Raw genomic sequence first — 20,051 nt, forward strand, 5'->3', positions numbered from 1 at the left:
GCCCCAAAGATCGGTTCTAGGGCCAGTATTGTTCAACATCTTTACTAATGACCTGGATGAGGGGATGGATTGCACCCTCAGCAAATTTGCAGATGACATAAAGTTGGAGGGTAGGGTATAGGGTCCAGAATGACCAAGATAAATTGGAGGATTAGGCCAAAAGAAATCTGATGATGCTCAACAAGGACAAGTGAAGAGTCCTGCACTTGGGATGGAAGAATCCCAAGCATTGTTACAGGCTGAGTACTGACTGGTTAAGTAGCAGTGCAGCAGAAAAGAATCTGGGAAAGAGAGGCTGGTGTGAGTCAATAGTGTGCCCTTGTAGCCAAGAAGTCTAACAGCATATTTGGATGCATTAGGAGAAGCATTTCCAGCAGATCTAGAGAAGTAGTTATACCCCTCTATTCGACATTGGTGAGGCCTCATCTTGCATATTGTGTCCACTTCTGGGCCCCTCAGTATAGGAGGGATGTGAATGCATTGGAACAGGTTCAGCAGAGGCAACAAAAATGATTAGGGGTCTGGAACACATGACCTGTGAGAAGAGGTTGGGGGATTTGGGCTTATTTAGTTTGCAGAAGAGTGAGGGATGATTTGATAGCAGCCTTCAGCTTCCTGAACAGGGGCTCTAAAAAGGATGGAAAGAGGCTGTCCTCAGTAGTGGTGGATGGCAGAAGAGGGCACAATGATCTGAAGTTACTGAGGGATATTAGTTACTGGATATTAGAAAAAACGATTTGACCAGGAGGGTGGTGAAGCACTGGAGTGCTTTACCAAGAGGTGTGGTGGAATCTCCATCCCTAGAGGTGTTTAAGTCCTGCCTTGACTAAGTCCTAACTAGGATGATTTAGTTAGGTTTGATCTTTCTTTAGGCAGGGGGCTGGACTCGATGACCCCCTAGGATTCTTGGAGAAGAAGGCACCAGTGATCAAAGGGACCATTGCCTGCTGCATAGCCACTTCTCTTTGGTCATAGATTATTCTCCCTTCTACCTCTCCCCCTGTCTTCTTGTGGTTCCATACCATGAAAGACTTGAACTCATGAATAAGGAAGGTCATGGTATCTTTTGCTACAGTCCTGTTGTTTCAGAGCACAGCACCAGTCTGGAAAGGACTGTGTTAATATCAGTGGCTTTTCACAGAAAAAATCAGAGGAAGAGATACCTGTCTCAGAAGAGTTTTCCAATATACGGGGTGAGGGGTAATCTCAGTCTAGTAAGAGAGGAGGCTGATAAAACCTTCTGGGCTCAGACATCACTAAAATCACAGTAAGATTTGATTTGAGCTGCCTGGAGGGAGGATGCTTAAAAAGGGAAAGTCTTGCACATGAAGAAATGGTGATTAGGAGAGAATTGCTATGTCTAGACTACAGAGTTATTTCAAAATAAGATATTTAGAAACAGCTATTTCACAATACCTTTTTTTCAAAATAACACAGGCCAGGGCAACATTAGCCCTGTCCTTTCAGACTGGGCATGGTAATGAACCACTTCGGCAGATGCTAACGAGGTGCTTCCATGAATATGCAGTGCTTTATTTGCATAGTAGTTGCTGCACGTGTTTTGAAAGTGCCTCTTTTGAAATACGCACAGCTCTTGCGGATGTTAAAAGTCCATTCTTCCCAAAACCAAATGCATTTGAAAATGGCATGTACGGATGCATAGTGCCTATTTCAAAATAGTGTATTTCGATGCCATGATGGCGTATTTCGAAATTGTGCTAACAGCACCTATTTTGAAATAACTTGTGTGTCTGCCTATAGCCTGAGAGACCACTGGCTATGTGGACAGACGAACAAAAGAGGGAAATAGTACCAGACCTCATGCCTCCCTGAGACTTAATGGATCAGATATAAAGCAAGAGTGACCAAAATATAGGGCTGGAGGCAGACCCTACCATCTTTAAACACGATAAAGCTGCAGATAAGCCAAACCCCAAAGGGGAGACAGAAAGACTTTCTAAGGCTATGTTTAGACTGTAGTTATTTCGGGATACAAATGTATCCTGAAATAGCAACTCTGTGGCTATTTGCCACGCTCAAAATAGTGGTACTATTTTGAGAGCAGTGTTCTGTTTCTGCTGCTCTTTTTTGTGAGAGGGGTAATAGAAACCTCAAAATAGCCACTTATTTTGAACTTTGGTGCCATTTGCATAAATTATTTCAAATTAGGGAGACAGTCTAAAGGTAGCCTGAGAGACTGAACACATTTGCCTTTTCCTTTACTCTGATTCTCCTCTTCCAGAGGAAGGAGAGGGAAGAGGGCCTGGTTGTTGAATCCCTTCAGTGCCCCGTACAGGGAAAGGACTCTGAACAGCTCAAATCATGATTTGGAGGGGACAGGTTGGGGAGAGGAAGTACCCACTAGATGTAAAATTGAGGAAAGAAATGAGAGGAGTTATAGAAAGCAGTAAACAGCGGCAATGAACTGAAACTGAGAAAAAGAGAAGTTTACACTAAATATTAGGGAAGGCATCCTGACAGATCTTTCAGACTGTGTAATAGTCTTGCAAAGGAAGTATTAACCTATAGTGCTTATGATTCTAAGGCCGCGTCTACACTAGCCCCAAACTTTGAAATGGCCACACAAATGGCCATTTCCAAGTTTAGTAATGAAGCGCTGAAATGCATATTCAGTGCTTCATTAGCATGCGGGCAGCCGCGGTGCTTTGAAATTGACGCGGCTCACCGCTGCACGGCTCGTCCCGACGGGGCTCCTTTTTGAAAGGACCCTGCCTACTTTGAAGTCCCCTTATTCCCATCCGCTCACAGGAATAAGGGGACTTCAAAGTAGGTGGGGTCCTTTCAAAAAGGAGACCCATCGGGACGAGCTGCGCGGCGGCGAGCCATGTAAATTTCGAAGCGCCGCGGCCGCCCGCATGCTAATGAAGCGCTGAATATGCATTTCAGCGCTTCATTAGTAAACTTCGAAATGGCCATTTGCATGGCCATTTCGAAGTTTGAGGCTAGTGTAGACGTAGCCTAAAAGTTATAGCAGACCAGAATTGCCGAGTAGCATAGAGAACAATCCTGAATTGACAGACGATAGATGGAATGGCAGAAGAGGTCTATTTAATGTTAAAATGTTATTATTCTGATAAATACGTTCCATGCATTTAAATGCACATTTTACTTAACATTCTTAATATGGTCCTCTGATTTTATGCTAAGAAAAAATGCCAAGAGGAATAACATGCAAATGCTGTTATTTTGTGGTGCAAATATGCCCATATAATTGTTTAATAGATTAGTAGTATCATTCTAATACTCTATTTTCTGTTTTAGGATACAAGTTGAATTTCATATGAACGAAAACACATTTAAAGAGAGACTGAAGCTATTTTTCATCAAAAACCAAAGATCAAGTAAGAAGTTTTGATTAATTTCTGTTATATGCATTTATTAACTATAAAAACTGAAATCTTGGCCCCATTAAAGTCACTTTAATGCTAAGAAAAAATGCCAAGAGGAATAACATGAAAATGCTGTTATTTTGTGGTGCGAATATGCTCATATAATTGTGTGACTTTAATGGGGCCAAGCTTTCATCCATGGTAGATTACTAAAGTCTGTTTTTAACAGAATTTTTCTGATGAATTCTCAAAATATGTAAGGAATTTAAAAAAAAAAAAAGAAAAAAAACTACAGCACTTTTTTTACCATTTCTTGCAGAGAACATTTATTGACTGGGTTTGATTTTTGCATCATGTTCAGACTGCCCAGTTTCCACTGATCTGAGATGTCAGTATGCTTTAATCGCTTATCATGTAGCTCCCAGAAGAAAGAGAAGGAAGCTTCCAGAATCATCTGGGCTCCCAACCTGTTTGTTTCAATACCTGTTAAAATTACTTTCAACTCAATTTATGTTGCAAAAATAATTTATAAATGATATCCCTCCTTCTAAGGCATTTCTGAACATGATGTTTCAGATACAAACTAATTTTAGTTGCTTTGTAATCTTTTCTCCTCTATCCCAGTTCAAAAGTCTATCCCTATTCGTCAAAGCTTGTTAACTGTTTTGCTGATTGTGGTCTAGATGAGTTTTTACTCAAACTGTCACATTTAAAACTAGCTATGGTCTTCTCTTATCTTCATTCCACATAAAGGGTCTGTATGGTATTCTATCTGTAACTTACTTAGGGTCTGTACTAAATCTCAAATTCACCCATGGAATGAATGGTCAGCTTGTCTTAATTGTATCCTGGGACCAACACAGCTCTACCACCAATGCAGACAGGTTTTTAGAAGGTAGTTAGGAACTTGAGTAGGCAGATAAGCACTTCCTGGGATTTTCAAGAGTGCTTAGGCTCTTAATTCAATTGAAGTCAAAACTGAAAATTATCACAAAATGCAGCTAATTTACTATGTGTGAACTCAGATCACTTTTGCAATGCTATTGTGTATTTTTTACAGTAGAACAAGAGAGGAAAGAGCTTTTTTTGAAAGAAGAAAAGCAGTGTAGACATGGTTCTTTTGAAAGTAATGCCCATCTTCGAAAGAACCTTTCTTCCTATTTTATTTTAGGAGGAAAGTTCTTTCAGAGATGGGGTTTGCTTTCGAAAGAACCACGTCTGCACTGCTTTTCTTGTTTCAATAGAAGCTCCTTCAAATGAAGAATATGCAAATGAGATGCCAGATTTGTAAATCTGTGCCTCATTTGCATTTTCAATTTCCTTCATTTGCATGCCTCTTTTGAAAGAGGAATGCTAGTGTAGACGTAGTCATAGTGTTGCTAACAGATTTGTCTTCTGAATGGCTCAAAGAGCACACACAAAACGTATCTTATCAATATTTCCTCTACTCTTTCCCATCCATGTGAAGAATGCATTTTTATATGCACTGAGGTATATATGAAAGTGCAACACCAGTAGTACTACATAACAAAACAAAACAAAAAACAAAACAAAACAAAAACCTAGCTGTAGGCATTCTACTAATTAGCTGGACAGCATTTGAATCTCTCTTGAGTGACTGCACAAGTGCACAGCTTACAAGAACATTGCATTTGCTCTTTTTGAGCAGCTACTGTGGTAAACTCTTTCATCTCTGGCAGCACTGGGACTGGAGGTTGCCAGATGTTCAAATATTCTGGATAATAGAGAGGTATACCTAACAGTGCATAACATTTGAGAAAAACAAGATTAGAGATTAAGAAACAAATGAAAATGTATGCAGACTACTTTGTTTACCAACAACATAAGTATTGTACACTGTAAACTTATATTGTATTTGCTGTATTTATTTCTGTTTACTTTCACTATACTGTATTTAAGGAAAATGTAACTAAAATTTACTTGTGGTTAAAATGCCAGTTATTTGAATGTTCCGGACAATAGAATGCCAGATATGAAAGAGTTTGATGTACTAACTTTAAGACTTCATGCAGTAGGTTTGGTCATTTCTGCTTCCCTGATTAATTATGGGTGTCTCATGTGGCCGAAAATGCAGCTCTAAATTGTAAGTGTTTGCTACAGGATTCTGTTACCCAAATCTAAATGATAGACAGTACTCATAGCATGATGTGTCAAAAATTTCAGAGTTGCTCCAATTTGTCAAATATTTCTACAAATTGATAAAAAATAAAATCATAGTATTCCACTCAGCTTCAAAAGTTAGTTATCAGTATTTCCACATGGAAAATGCATGCACTTAAGAAAAGTTTTATTATAAATATTTTAGTGTCAGCCAAGCTATATAATGACAGGGAAATGATGACATGTTGCTGTGTCTTGCTTGTACCTGGCAAGATAAATCATTGTAAGATCACACTGAAACAAGTCTCAGTGAGAGAGAGAGGAGGGGAAAAAAAAACACCACAGATGAAGCTTCAGTACAATGGGGGCGGAAAAAACATGATATATGCACATCCAGGAAGCTTATTAATTCTACATTTTAAAATAAAACCTAAAGCCACCTGCTCTGGAAATGGCTAAATTGAAAAATAAAAAAAAAATTGAGTTTGGGAAAGTTCATACCAAACCTTTCAAAACAGCTGTACTCCAAATTAGTTAACTTCCTGTTTCAATGCATGCAATCAAGCCAGAAAATATGCAGATACAAATGAAAGATTTAAAGTAATACATACAGGTAGTGCTAAAAGAGTAAGGCGTGATCGTAAGATGCTGAAAATTGGTAAAACATCATTTAAGTTATATTACCTTATTTAAAATCTGGCCTATGGTCTCCAAAATGTTTGTGGAGTCTTACAAATTCTGCCAAGTATTGGAGAGGTAGCCCTGGTAGTCTGTAGTGTTTGAGAACAACAAGAAGTCCTGTGGCACCTTATAGACTAACAGATATTTTGGAGCGTAAGCATTCGTGAGCAAAGACCTGCTTCATCAGATGATGCATCATGATTGCATTAAGCATGCTTTATTAAGCAACATAAATGTATACAATTTATTGCTTTCTTAAGAGAGACATAAATAAATGCGTGTTCAGATTGAGACGTTTTTATGTATAGAATACCAAATTATCATGTATAGGTATTGCTTGTGACCCAGGTTTTGAAGGATAAAATGGTAACTTGGCAGAATTTGAGAACAACAGAATTTGAGAACAAGAAGTCCTGTGGCACCTTATAGACAAACAGATATTTTGGAGCATAAGCTTCTTCTTCAAGTGGTCCCCGTGGATGCTCCACAGTAGGTATCGGGCTTGCCCGGTGCTGCAGATCGGAATTCTTCTAGCAGTTTCCACTGGATCGCGCATGCGCCGATGCGCGCCACTCCTTTGCACACCCTCGGTCATGTGCATGATCCGGTCCCCGCCAGTTCCTTCTCAACCGCCAACGGCTGCAGACGGAATCCGCTCCAGCTCCTTAGCCTGAGACAGATAAGATAGTTGTTTTTCCTTGTTAGCTTGTTTTTCTTTTCCTATTTAAAAAAAAAAAAAGCAAGGCATGAAATACAGTAGAGAGAAGAGGAACAGAGGGAAGGGGAATGGACAAAGAAGGCTGTTTTAAGCCGTCCGCTACCTTGAGGGCCGTGAATGTTATCTGGGTGGTAGAACACGCTAATTAGCAGCTAAGTACCGGATTAACAGTAAAGACTCACTGCGAAGGCTTCCTCGGGGTTTAAGAAGTGTGAGTCATGCCGCGAGGCTATGCTGGCCTCTGATGGGCATAGTGAGTGCATTCGTTGCCTGGGGGAGTCTCATGTTACCCAGAAGTGTTCGCACTGCGCTAAGCTTCCAGCCAGGGCCAGGAAGGACAGAGAAATGAGGCTCAAAATGATCTTGTTTGATAAGGCCCTCCAGCCTGAGCCGCCGGAGAAGCCTCACACAGAAGGGCCCTCTGGGTCAGATAAAAGGAAGGCAGCGTCTTTGACCCCTTCTGTGCAGAAGAAGAAGAAACTCTCCCCGGCTCGATCCTTGCCGGTGGTCCCAGCAAGCAGGACGAGCGGAACACAGAGCCCTCAGCTGCCAGCTGGTGAAAGCGGTAGCACACGTGGCCGAGGCCGGGCCTCCGCCTATACAGCAGTTGGCACAGAAGGTGCCGCAAGCGCCAGAATCGGCGGTGCTGCCGCACGCGGCATCAGCTCTCGCAGTGCCGACAGCGCAGGTGCACCCAGCACGGGGCCTACCGGCGCTGGAGGAAGCTATCCGCGCGGCACCGCTGATGACGGTACCGAGCGCGGTGCCGACAAAAGGGCCGAGATCCCCGGCACGGGAGGGGGCGGCGCCCACCCTGCAGGGGAGGGGGAAGGCTAGAGCCAAAACCCGGCACCTCAGTCCATCTCCAGACAGGGCTGCCATGCCCTTGTCACCCAGCCCCCCTCCCGAGATACACACACCGCATCACTGGGCCGCAACTCCACCGGCTTATTTCGGGCCTCCGTCTCCATTCCTCCAATCACTTTCGCTGTGGCTCAGGCCACCTGCACCATTTTTGGGCATGGATCCCCTTGAGTACTATCACAAACCAGCTTCACCATTATCAATGTCGTCACGTCACGGAGATCCCGCTCTCCCAGACATCATGGGTACACTCCCCAATCGTGGTCCAGGTCTCCATCACTGAGTCCTTGCCCATGTTGCTATGTCTGTCCTCATCATACTGAACACCGACATCGGAGGTCCAGATCCAGCGGCAGATCCCCTCCCACTACTCGTCAATACTCCCGTATACACTCTCGCTCTGGAGCCGTGTCTACACATGCACGCTACTTCGAAGTAGCGGCACTAACTTCGAAATAGCGCCCGTCACGGCTACACGTGTTGGGCGCTATTTCGATGTTAACATCGACGTTAGGCAGTGAGATGTTGAAGCCGCTAACCCCATGAAGGGATGGGAATAGCGCCCTACTTCAAAGTTGAACATCGAAGTAGGGCACATGTAGCCGATCCGCGTCCCGCAACATCGAAATAGCGGGGTCCGCCATGGCGGCCATCAGCTGAGGGGATGAGAGACGCTCTCACTCCAGCCCCTGCAGGGCTCTATGGTCACCGTGTGCAGCAGCCCTTAGCCCAGGTCTTCTGGCTGCTGCTGCTGCAGCTGGGGATCCATGCTGCATGCACAGGGTCTGCAACCAGTTGTTGGCTCTGTGGATCTTGTGTTGTTTAGTGCAAGTGTGTCTGGGAGGGGCCCTTTAAGGGAGCGGCTTGCTGTTGAGTCCGCCCTGTGACCCTGTCTGCAGCTGTTCCTGGCACCCTTATTTCGATGTGTGCTACTTTGGCGTGTAGACGTTCCCTCGCAGCACCTATTTCGATGTGGTGCTGCGCAACGTCGATGTTGAACGTCGACGTTGCCAGCCCTGGAGGACGTGTAGACATTACTCATCGAAATAGCCTATTTTGATGTCGCTACATTGAAATAAGCTACCTCGATGTAGGCTTCACGTGTAGACGTAGCCTGGGAGAGGAACACAGTTGTCCCGGGGGAATTGGGTCCAGAGTCCCGAGACTTTCCTTCACAGCCCACAAGGGAGCAAGCATACCAGCAAACTCGGGAGCCTTAGGACTTGAGGGAGGCTTACCCCAGCGGTTCCTCCTCATCTTCCCCAGATGAGGCGATTGTCCCTGGGGATGTCTCCCCTCCGGATGACCTTAAACAATTCTAAGAGCTGTTCAAAAGAGTAGCATACACGCAGGACTTTCAAATAGCAGAGGTACAGGAGAAGCACCATAAACTCCTGAAAAATTTGAGACCCCCGGCTTCTTCTAAAATCGCTATCCCGCTGGATGAAGCCATTATGGAGTCAGCCACTAACATATGGCAGACTCTAGCCTCTATTCCGCCTACAAACAAAAGGGCAGATAAGAAGTACTTCGTCCCAGCCAAGGGCATGGAGTTCCTGTTTAGCCACCCACAACCCAATTCTTTGGTGGTCGAATCGTCCCAGCAGAGGTCGAAGACGTCTCAGTACAAATCAGGGGGGTCGGATAAAGATGCTAAGAAATTAGAGCTGTTCGGCAGGAAGGTCTACTCCTCCTCTACGCTATTATTGAGAATGGCAAACTACGCGGCACATTTATCAAACCATAACTTTGACAATTACTCTAGACTCACCTCTCTCATGGATTCACTTCCAGAGGACAAGAAGCCAGTGTTAAAGGCAATTGTCCAAGAGGGCTACGTGGCATCGCGAACGGGAGTTCAGATTGCCCTGGACGTGGCGGACACAGCGGCACGCTCAACAGCCGCAGCAGTGGTAATGCGTAGGGAATCCTGGCTCCAGATGTCTGGTATCCCCAGAGATCTACAGGTGAAGATCGTGGATCTTCCCTTTGACAAGCAAAAGCTGTTTGCAGATTCAACCGACTTGGTCCTTCACTCTAGCAAAGATTCGAGGGCCACGCTTAAGACCTTGGGTATCTATGCTCCCCCATACAAGAAAAAGAAATTCTATCCTCAGCAAAGATGCTACGTTTACCAACCACAGCGCGCACAATATCAGCGAGGCTATGACCAAGGGTGCCATCAACAGCAGCAGCAGTACAGGGCCCCCAGGCGACGTTCTCAACAAAGTCGTACACCCTCGGTGCAAGCCCAGAGGCAGCAAGTTTGACGGGTATGTCGAGGACTGCACTATCAACACCATCACTCAATGCCACTCTCACCTCATGTTCCATCATCGCCTCAAACCATTCCACTCCCAATGGCAAAAGATCAGAACAGACAAATTGGTGCTGGAAATTATAGCCACGGGCTACACGATTCCCTTTCAGTCACTTCCACCAACGAAACCTCCCACTCGGCCTCCTCTCAGGGACACTTCCCAGGAGGCGAGGCTGAAGCAGGAGGTAGATCACCTCATATTCATAGGGGCAGTGGAAAGAGTGCTGGAACAATTCCAAGGGAAAGGTTTTTACTCACGCTACTTCCTAACAGAGAAGAAAACAGGAGGCTGGAGGCCGATTTTGGACCTACGGGGCCTCAACCGATACTTGCGCAAGCAGCGCTCCCGGATGATTACAGTTGCCTCCATACTTACGGCACTGGATGATGGAGACTGGTTTGCAGCCCTCGACTTACAAGACGCTTACTTTCATATAACAATCCACCCAGCACACAGATGCGTCCTCCGCTTCACGGTCAGCGGGGAACATTTCCAATACAGGGTTCTTCCGTTCGGCCTATCCTCGGCACCCAGAGTCTTTACCAAAACCCTGGCAGTGGTAGCAGCTTACCTGCACAGGAAGGGCATGTTTATTTTTCCACATCTGGATGACTGTCTACTGAAAGGGGCCTCAAAGGCAGAGGTCCTACGCATGATACGCGTCACCGCGAACGTGTTTACTTTGCTGGGCCTAGTTATCAACCTCACAAAGTCAAAGACCGAACCCACGCAAGATATAGAGTTCATAGGGACGTGCATAAACTCTATCGCATCAAGAGTATACCTGCCTGATGCCCGCTTCCGCACCATCAACTCCTCGGTGCAAGTCATGAGGTACAGCCCCGCGGTGCCGGTCCTAACGTGCCTGCAACTGTTGGGGCATATGGCAGCAGCTACGTTTGTGGTACATAATGCCAGGTTACACATGCGAAGCCTGCAGCATTGGCTGGCGAGTGTTTACAAACCGGCATCCCATACCGTCCACAGGGTAGTATTGCCCACGACGGAGGTACAGAGATCACTAGTGTGGTAGGAAAATCCCAAGAACCTGCTAGTGGGGGTGCCCTTCCACCAACCACAAATTTCTATTTTTCTTACAACCGACACCTCCCACGTAGGATGGGGAGTGCACATCGACAGCAAGGTGATGCAGGAGCTATGGTCCCCTGCGGAGCAGACACTGCACATAAACATACTGGAGCTCAGAGCAGCATTCAATGCGTGCAGACATTTTCGGAAATACCTGCACGGCAAAGTAGTCAGGATCAATACCGACAATACCTCCACTATGTTCTACATCAATCGACAAGAAGGGGCACGATCCCATGCGTTATGCGCGGAAGCAGTCCGACTGTGGAATTGGTGCATTGCCAACAACATAATGTTGAAAGCCTCGTATTTGCCGGGTGCCCACAACGTGAAGGCAGATCAACTGAGCAGGCTCTTTGCACTCACGCATGAATGGCAGATCCGCTCCGACCTGCTACAACGCATATTTCGTACCTGGGGGTTTCCCCAAGTCGATTTGTTTGCCACCCAGTACAACAAGAACTGTCCCCAGTACTGCTCCAGAGCAGGAATAGGGCGGGAGTTCCTGGGGGACGCATTTATGATCTCATGGAAGGGCCCTCTACTCTACGCATTCCCCCCCACAACACTTATCCACAAGGCTCTGCAGAAAGCCAGAAGGGAGAGAGCTCGCATGATACTCATAGTTCCAACTTGGGACTGGCAACAATGGTTTCCCTTGCTTCAGCGCATGTCGGATCGTCCACCACTCCCCCTACCAGTGGCACAAGACTTACTCACGCAGGCTCAGGGGTCCATAGTGCACCCGCACGCTCCAGGACTACGCCTACAAGCATGGTTAATCCATGACTCAGCGCCTTAGAGAGCACGTGTACGGAGGGAGTATGACAAGTCTTAGAGTGTAGTAGAAGGACCTCCACCAGGAGGACTTACGAACAGAAATGGACACGTTTTACTGCCTGGTGCTCCGCCAAACAATTAGCTCCTCTTGACGTTCCTATAACTGTAATACTAGAATACCTATTGGACCTCAAATGAGATGGGCTTTCTCTATCCTCGCTAAAGGTGCACCTCGCAGCTATATCAGCTTTTCGGCACAGAGGAAGGGCCCACCGTATTCGCCCACCCTATCGTCACAAGGTTCTTGAAGGGGCTAGTAAACCTGTACCCCCCTCGAAAACCGCTACCACCGTCGTGGAGTTTGGACTTGGTGCTCCACACGCTATTGGGACCACCCTTCGAACCATTAGCCATGGTACCCCTCCGACTCCTTACCATGAAAACGACCTTCCTTCTTGCGATTACATCAGCCCGCAGGGTGAGCGAGCTCGCAGCAGTGATGGCAACGCCGCCCTGCACAGTATTCTCAAAAGAGGCAGTGATCTTATGGTTACACCTAGCCTTTGTTCCAAAAGTTTCCTCGGAGTTCCATCTTAACGAACCAATAGTCTTACTCTCGTTTTACCCGAAGCCTCACAGCTCCAGCAAGGAGGCGCGCCTGCATCTCCTAGATGTGAGGAGCGTGTTGGCCTTTTACATAGACAGAACCAAGTCCTTCCGGAAAACGGACAGGCTACTGGTGTCTCTCGCTCCCAGGTCAAAAGGGGAAGGCCTTTCTTCCCAGAGAATTTCAAAGCACATTGTGTCCTGTATAAAACTGTGCTACGAGCTTTGAAAGACCCCTTTGCTGGCCCTGCCTAGGGCTCACTCCACCAGAGCGGTGGAGGCATCAACGGCCTTCTTCAAGGGAATCGCGTTGAAAGACATTTGTAGAGTGGCGACTTGGTCATCCTACGACACCTTCGCCAAGCATTACGCCCTGCATCGGGTGTTCGATGAGGATACCTGTCTGTCGACAGCAGTCCTCTCGAGGGCAAGCTGCACATGAATCGAGTACCCACCTCCTTACTTGGGGTTACTGCTGTGTCGTCACCTACTGTGGAGCACCCACGGGGACCACTCGAAGAAGAAAGAGAAGTTACTCACCTGTAGTAACGATGGTTCTTCGAGATGTGTCCCCGTGGGTGCTCCACTATCCGCCCATCCTCCCCGCTTTGGATCTCTGTCCGGTGTTTTTCAGGAGCATCCAAGGTGGTTGGTCAAGGAACTGGCGGGGACTGGATTGCGCACATGACCGAGGGTGCGCAAGGGAGCGGTGTGCATTGGCGCATGCGCGATCCAGTGGAAACTGCTAGAAGAATTCCGATCTGTGGCGCCGGACGAGCCCAACACCTACTGTGGAGCACCCATGGGGACACATCTCGAAGAACCATCGTTACTATAGGTGAGTAACTTCTCTTTTTGTGGGCAAAGACCCGCATCTGATGAAGCGGGTCTTTGTCCACAAAATCTTCTGCTCCAAAATATCTGTTAGTCTATAAGGTGCCACAGGACTACTTCTTCTCAAATTCTGCCAAGTTGCCATTTTATCCTTCAAAACCTGGGTCACAAGCAATACTTATACAGGATAATTTGGTATTCTATACATTAAAACTTCTCAATCTGAACATGCATTTATTTATGTCTTTCTTAAGAAAACAATAAATTTTATACATTTGTATTGCTTAATAAAATAAAGGGCTTGTAGACCACAGTTAACAATTTTTTTGTTTGTTTTAAACCAACAATACCATAGTAACAGAGGCAATGAACTTTTAATTACATTGCTACAAAACAATGAGTAACTGGTTAAAATAGTGGATGATTGATATTGCTGAATGTAAATGTCAGACACCAGCATCAAAATAACATAGATAAAGACATTCTGTGCAAGCATGTGGTTCTTGACAATCTGCTTAGCGATGGGGGTGGAGGGGAAGAACCGAAATCCAGTCAGACATGCCATACTGAGGTAGTGATAGCATTTAGAATAAAAATGAAAAAGTTAACCAGCAAATTAAAATTAAGAGAAACTGAAGGAATGAAAGGTAGTAACACATTTTGCATAGAGAAAACAGATTAATAATTTAACAGATGCATTTTTGACTAGAAAATATGTTTTAACTATTATAACTTGGACATATTTAAACAAATGTGGACTTGATCATCGGTTGACCATTTAGCGCTGTGCGACGAATGTAAAACTGTACTTAGCGGCTACATCTACACTTGCATTCCACTTTTAAAGAGGAATGCAAATGAGGGAAATTGAACATGTAAATGAGGGAAACTGAAAATGCAAATAATGCACTGTTTTACATATCTTGCACTTCCTTTGCATAATCTCTTTTTGGAGGAGTTTCTTTTGAAAGAAAGCAAGCCGTGGATATGGGGCTCTTTCAAAAATAAACCCCATCTTTGAAAGAATCTTTCTTCCTATTTGCTTTGAGGAAGAAGGGTTCTTTTGCGGATGGGGTTTCCTTTCAAAAGAACCCTGTCTACACTTTTCTTTCTTTCTTTTGAAAGAATGTCTTCTGAAAGGAGAATATGCCAATGAAGTGCAAGATATGTAAAACATGCCTCATTTGCATTTTTGATTTCCCTCTTTAGCATTCCTCTTTCAAAAGAGGAATGCAAGTGTACACGTAGCCTGTGAGAAGACCAGAAAACTCCTTTTTTTTTTTTTGTGTGTTGTACATCACTGAGCACAATCAGGTCTTGCTCTGTGACTAGAGGTCTTGTGTGTTATGAGAAATAAAAAAATAATTTGTTGACTATTCAAAGTGCAAAGCAGTGGACCTTTTAAGAGGTGCACAAAGTGAGTAACTGGGCCCCTCGGGGGGCATGAAATTTTTTAGTGCGGATGCAGCATGGTCAGCTTCTGGGTGTCAGGCTCATCCATCCCATTAAAAATGTTGAAATATGATACTGTTTTTTTATGTATGTGTATTCACATTTATGTATGGATTAATAAAGTTTTTACATTTTACAGACTTATTTTCTTATACATACTGAAAGTGTTTTTTGTCATATGAATATGACCAAAATTAGATGTTGGACAGGCTGGGGAGAGTGGGCTGCTCATTGCAGGAACGAAAAGTGGGGCCCCATATAGAAAGTTTGCTCACCCCCGCTCTGTAGCACAATGAAAGAAATCAATAGCATCAGACAAGGAAGAAGCCTCAAATGCCTAATTATATCAAATGAACTCTGATATTGGCTTATTTAGAGAATGTTTATCAAGTTGTGAACTATCTCTCAAGCATCTTGAAACAGGTAAACTTCTCAGTTCCAAGACATGGAAGCAATACTTACTGGTCACACATATAAAGCTGTACCACAAAATCTGATCAATTGAAAAAGCAAGTCAGGCAAGGAGCCAGTCTAATTTGTACATCAAAAATTCCATATGGAAGTTTTAGAGTGGGTATTCAGACACTGGCACCCCAAAATACCCATGAAAATGGTTAGACTAAAGGATCATTAATAACTACTAGAATAAGGACAGATGTGAATGAAGTAACACACATCTTAGATCCTGGAATGGAGAAACACTGGACTGAGCAAGTAATGTCACTAGCTCAGGCGATCGTAATGAGCAAGCTCTGTGATTATTTGCATCCCAGGGCCATATTCACTTCCAGAAGAATGAAAGTGGCATTATCATCACTTGTGGAACGGCCGTAAGAGAATGTTGCACCCAAGGCACCACAGAAATCCCTCAAGAAAAAGCTGCATTAGAGATACACTTTAAATAAGCATATTTCTGAGAACTATCCCTGGCCACAACAGCCCATTCCAGGCCCCTCATTGGTGTGAGAGATGGAAAAGGCTTTGTGCCCTTGTAAGCTTCCTTTACTTCCGTTTCTGTGGGCGCTGTTGCCTACGCTGATCCAGAGACAGTGGAGCTGACAGTTGTGTGCAATGATTTCAGATATTTCCATCAACACATTTTCACTTCCCATACCGATCTCTTCCCAGTATGTCAGTGCCACAGACAAGTCCCTGTAAAATTCCACATTTCACCAGTACTCAGTTTTGCTGTTTTCTACCAGGAAGAGAGTAGTTCCCAAATAAGCTTCTCCATTTTTGGACACTGAGGATATGTCTACATGGCAACTATGCTAGTTTTGAAGTAGCAGATGACTTATTTTGGAATTCATAAATCTCATTGTACAAGGAAAAGCACCTATTTGGAAATAGGTATTTTGAATTAGGGGCTGTGTAGGCAGGGAATACAGCTTGTTTTGAAACAAGCCATAGTGTGTCCAATGGCTCTATTTCAAAATAGGCTGTATTGTGGCTAGACACGTTATTTTGAAACACATTTTGTGTGTAGCTGTGCTATTTCAGAATAAGTTATTCTAGAATACTTCTTCCAGAATAGCTTATTCAGGAATAACATGACTGTGTAGACATACCAAGTCTTTCATTAGCAAAGCCCACCAAATAAAATGGAATTTTCCAGAAATACAGGATTTAAACATTGCCAAACTTATGTGTGGGCAGAATAGACAAATGCCTCTGGTAAAAATTAAGAAGCAGTGGGAATCCAGTCAGTGACCCAATGGTTTGTAAAGCAGAAAAACTTTTTGAAATCCTTGTTTGTCACAAATAAATCCAATGTATCAAGGGAAAGCAGCTCTTTATGACAGGTTTCATTTAAAAAAAATCCTGGCATACATCAGTTTTGCAATGAACTACGCTTAGAAAGAGAATACAGCAGCATCACTAGTCAGAATCAGTGCCCTCAGGATTCTGGGGTGTTTTTCCTTTGCTAGTGCTTGTTTCCTTTATGGCCTCAATTCTCAGGCTATCACTCAGTATTAAGACATTACTGCAATATATAAAGCTGCTATTGGGGTCATCTTGTCTTACCCAAGAAGAAAAGTCCAATTCTCGAAAACATTGCCTGTCACTTAGATTTATGACATCTTCTGTGTGATGTACTACACTTTTGAGTGGGGAAAGATTATCTTAATTGCAGTATGGAGAACAGAGCTTAAAACATTTGCCACCATGGATTGTAACACATGTTTGTATAGCAAAGTTTATCACTTTTGATTTGTATTCTTGTTTTGCTAATATGGTATACTATATTATTTCTTCCCCCCCCCCCGCCTGAAAGTCATAGAGTCATCAAACTGGAAGGTGGCCTCAAAAGGTTTTCTAGTCACCTCCTAGACTCAAGTCAGGACTAAGTATAATGGGTTCTCAAACTTTACTGCACTGTGACCTTCTTCAGACAAAAAGAATTACTACACAGCCTTGGGGGGCGGGGGGCAAAGACTGAGCCTGACCAAGCTCTGCCACTGTGGGTTATGGGGGTGGAAAGGCGTCAAAGACAAAATCTGAGCTCTACTTGTACCATGCTGCCAAGGGCAGAAGCACTTGAGTTTTGTCCCCAGCTGGTGGGGCTCAGGCTTTGTCCCTGTGTCCCAGTAAATGTAAACCAGCTATGGTGATTCCATTAAAATCAAGTTGTGATCCACTTTGGGGACCTAACCCACAGTTTGAAATCACTGATCTAGACTGTCCCTGACCGGTGTTTGTCTAATCCGATCTTAAAAATCTCCAGTGACAGAGATTTCACAACGTCTGTATGCAATTTATTTCAGTGGTTAATATCCCCCTCCACCCCACCCCCCACGGACAGGAAGTTTTTTCTGAATGGCCAATCTAAATCTTCCTTGCTGCATTTTGAGCCCCTTGTTTCTTATGCTATCCTAAGAGGTTCAGAAACATATTTTTCTTCTTTGAGTAGTGTCCCCATGGCTCTACTCTGGGAGTCCTTGTGCCAGCATTTGGAGACTCGTCCAGAACTATGGTTTCCCACACTGCACATGCACAGAAGTGCCTTCTTGTGCTCTCTGGTCCTCGCATGATGTGAGTTCCTCAGTTCCTTCTCTACCGTTCTCAACTGCAGATGGAGAGTTATCAGTCTCTGCAAGGCAGTTTGCAGATTTGTTAGTTAGTTCTTTAGCCATTCCCTAGTCCAAGTTACTTTCCCTTGTTCTTCGTTATTCAAAAATACAAACAAAAAATTCTTAGATAGTTTGTTATTGTTAGTATTCTCTGTCACCGCTATGTGAGGCTTCCTGGAATTCAAGCAGTGCGCATGCAAGGATGCCACGCCTGCTTTGGACGGCCATGCATCCTTTGTAAAGTGCTTTGGAGAAGGCCACCAGACACAGTCTTGTGTCCATGGCTCCAGCCTGATGCCCAGAGCCCATAGAGACTGGGCTAACAGGTTCAAGACTTCCTTCAAGAAGTCCCTGCAGCTACCAGCCATGGACAAGTCAATGACTCATGCTGTGGCTAAGGGTGATGACTCCAAGCATCCCCTGGGTTCTAAAGGGTCTCCTGCTAGTGTACCAGACCCCTCTCCTGCCTATTCCTGGCCTCCAGCACCTTCTGTAAGGGCCGCACCAGAAGGGACAACTCAACTGAAGCATAAGCACATTGCATTGACTTCATCGGCACCAGTGGCACTGTCAGTGCCCATGGCACTGGCAAGCCCACCATCAGCTAAGGCACATCAGACCACTCCAGCACCTGCACCTGCAGCCATACGCACTTGGAAGTGGCACCACTCACATTCCTCATGAAAAGGGATGTCGTGAAAGACCAGGACAGATACCTCTTCCCACACTCAGGCACCAGGAGATATGACGCGGCATCACCATAAGCATGGTGCATCTACCACATCTTCCGTGTCACAGCACTGACTGGACAACAGCCCAGTGCGGAACTGTCTCTTCAGCACTGATTGTCACCAAGACTGCCAGCTTCTGTGCCTTTCCTGCCACTCGATGTTGTCATTTGCCTCTGACACTAGGCCTCCTACGCTGGGTGCTAGAGCTGACAGTGACTGTGTATTCTTTTCTCAGCATTCCAGCCCTTTACACCCTTGGCAGGTACTGGCTGCTATGCAATACCACCCACCAGCTCCTCCATGGTTTGCCCATCACTATAAGCAACTGGAACAGCAGTGGCCCTCTTGGCATAAAATGTCTTGGCACCGATGTCCCCAGTCAGCACCATCAGCTGTGTCGGAACCACTTCCACCTTCACCATGGCCATCCTCGGCACCATTCACACCGTCAGTGCACCCTGGCACCCAGGAATCATTCTCTGGAGGGGAAGGAGCCTCCCCACTGCACTCACGTTTGTCTTCTCTGGATGATAGGGTAGTCTCCTTGTCACCTCCTTCAGTGGATGACTCTTGTTCATTCCAGGACCTTTTCTACCATGTGGCAGTCTCTGGACAAGGACACTCAGGAAGTTCCAGGGAAACAATACTGGCTTCTGTGTGCAGTTCAGCCTCCATCCTCCTCCAGGGTAGTGTTGCTCATGGATGAGGCCATCATGGATGCAGCGACAGTTCTGTGGCAAACCCTGGCATTCATTGCCCCCACCAGCAAGTGGGCCAATAAGAAATGTTTTGCTGCATCCAAAGATGCTGAATTTCTGTTCACCCACCCACCTCATTCGTGGTGGATGTAGTCCACAACAAAACACAGTCTTTCCGCTTGACACCACAAGACAAAAATAGTGAAAAATGGGACATTATGGGCTGCAAAATGTATTCCTCTGGCACCTTTCTCTGTGTTGATAACTACACAGCCATGTTGGTGAACTATGGTTTTCAAATTATTCTAAGCTTCAGGAGCTGGTCCCAGGATTACCTGAACATCCACTAGACGCTCTCCAATATTATTAAAGTATTATTAAATGGACATAGCTGACACAGCAGTATGTGTCACCACTTTGGTGGTTGTCATGTGCCACACCTCATGGCTCATTCCTTAGGAAGTACCTAAGGAGCTTCAGCAAAAAGTTGAAGATCTGCCGTTCAACCGCCAGCATCTTTTTGCAGACAAGCCCGATGATGTCCTCCATTCAATGAAAGATTCTAGGACATTGTTACGCACCCTTGGGATTTATTCACCCCTTTTAAGCTGGCTCAGTATTCCCCATTCCAGTGCCCTAAGGACCAGTACCAGCAGTCCCAACAACAACCTTGGTTTGAGCAACGTTAGAGGCACAAACTGCAATGCCAACATTCTGGCAGACAACATCAGTGCC

The 20,051-nt window shown here is 45.1% G+C and overlaps 1 protein-coding gene across 2 annotated transcripts in view; it reads left to right on the top strand.

Moving 5' to 3' along the window:
- The window catches only part of KCNT2 (potassium sodium-activated channel subfamily T member 2), a 353,293-nt gene that overhangs the window by 72,793 nt on the left and 260,449 nt on the right, over positions 1 to 20,051 (top strand). For both annotated transcript variants that reach the window (XM_075002442.1, XM_075002444.1), the window contains exon 2: positions 3,283 to 3,362. In XM_075002442.1, coding sequence (XP_074858543.1) covers positions 3,283 to 3,362 — 80 coding nt within the window. The remainder of the gene's footprint in view (positions 1 to 3,282; positions 3,363 to 20,051) is intronic.

The sequence above is a fragment of the Carettochelys insculpta genome, chromosome 9 (genome assembly GCF_033958435.1).
Source record: "Carettochelys insculpta isolate YL-2023 chromosome 9, ASM3395843v1, whole genome shotgun sequence".
Lineage (NCBI taxonomy): Eukaryota > Metazoa > Chordata > Testudines > Carettochelyidae > Carettochelys > Carettochelys insculpta.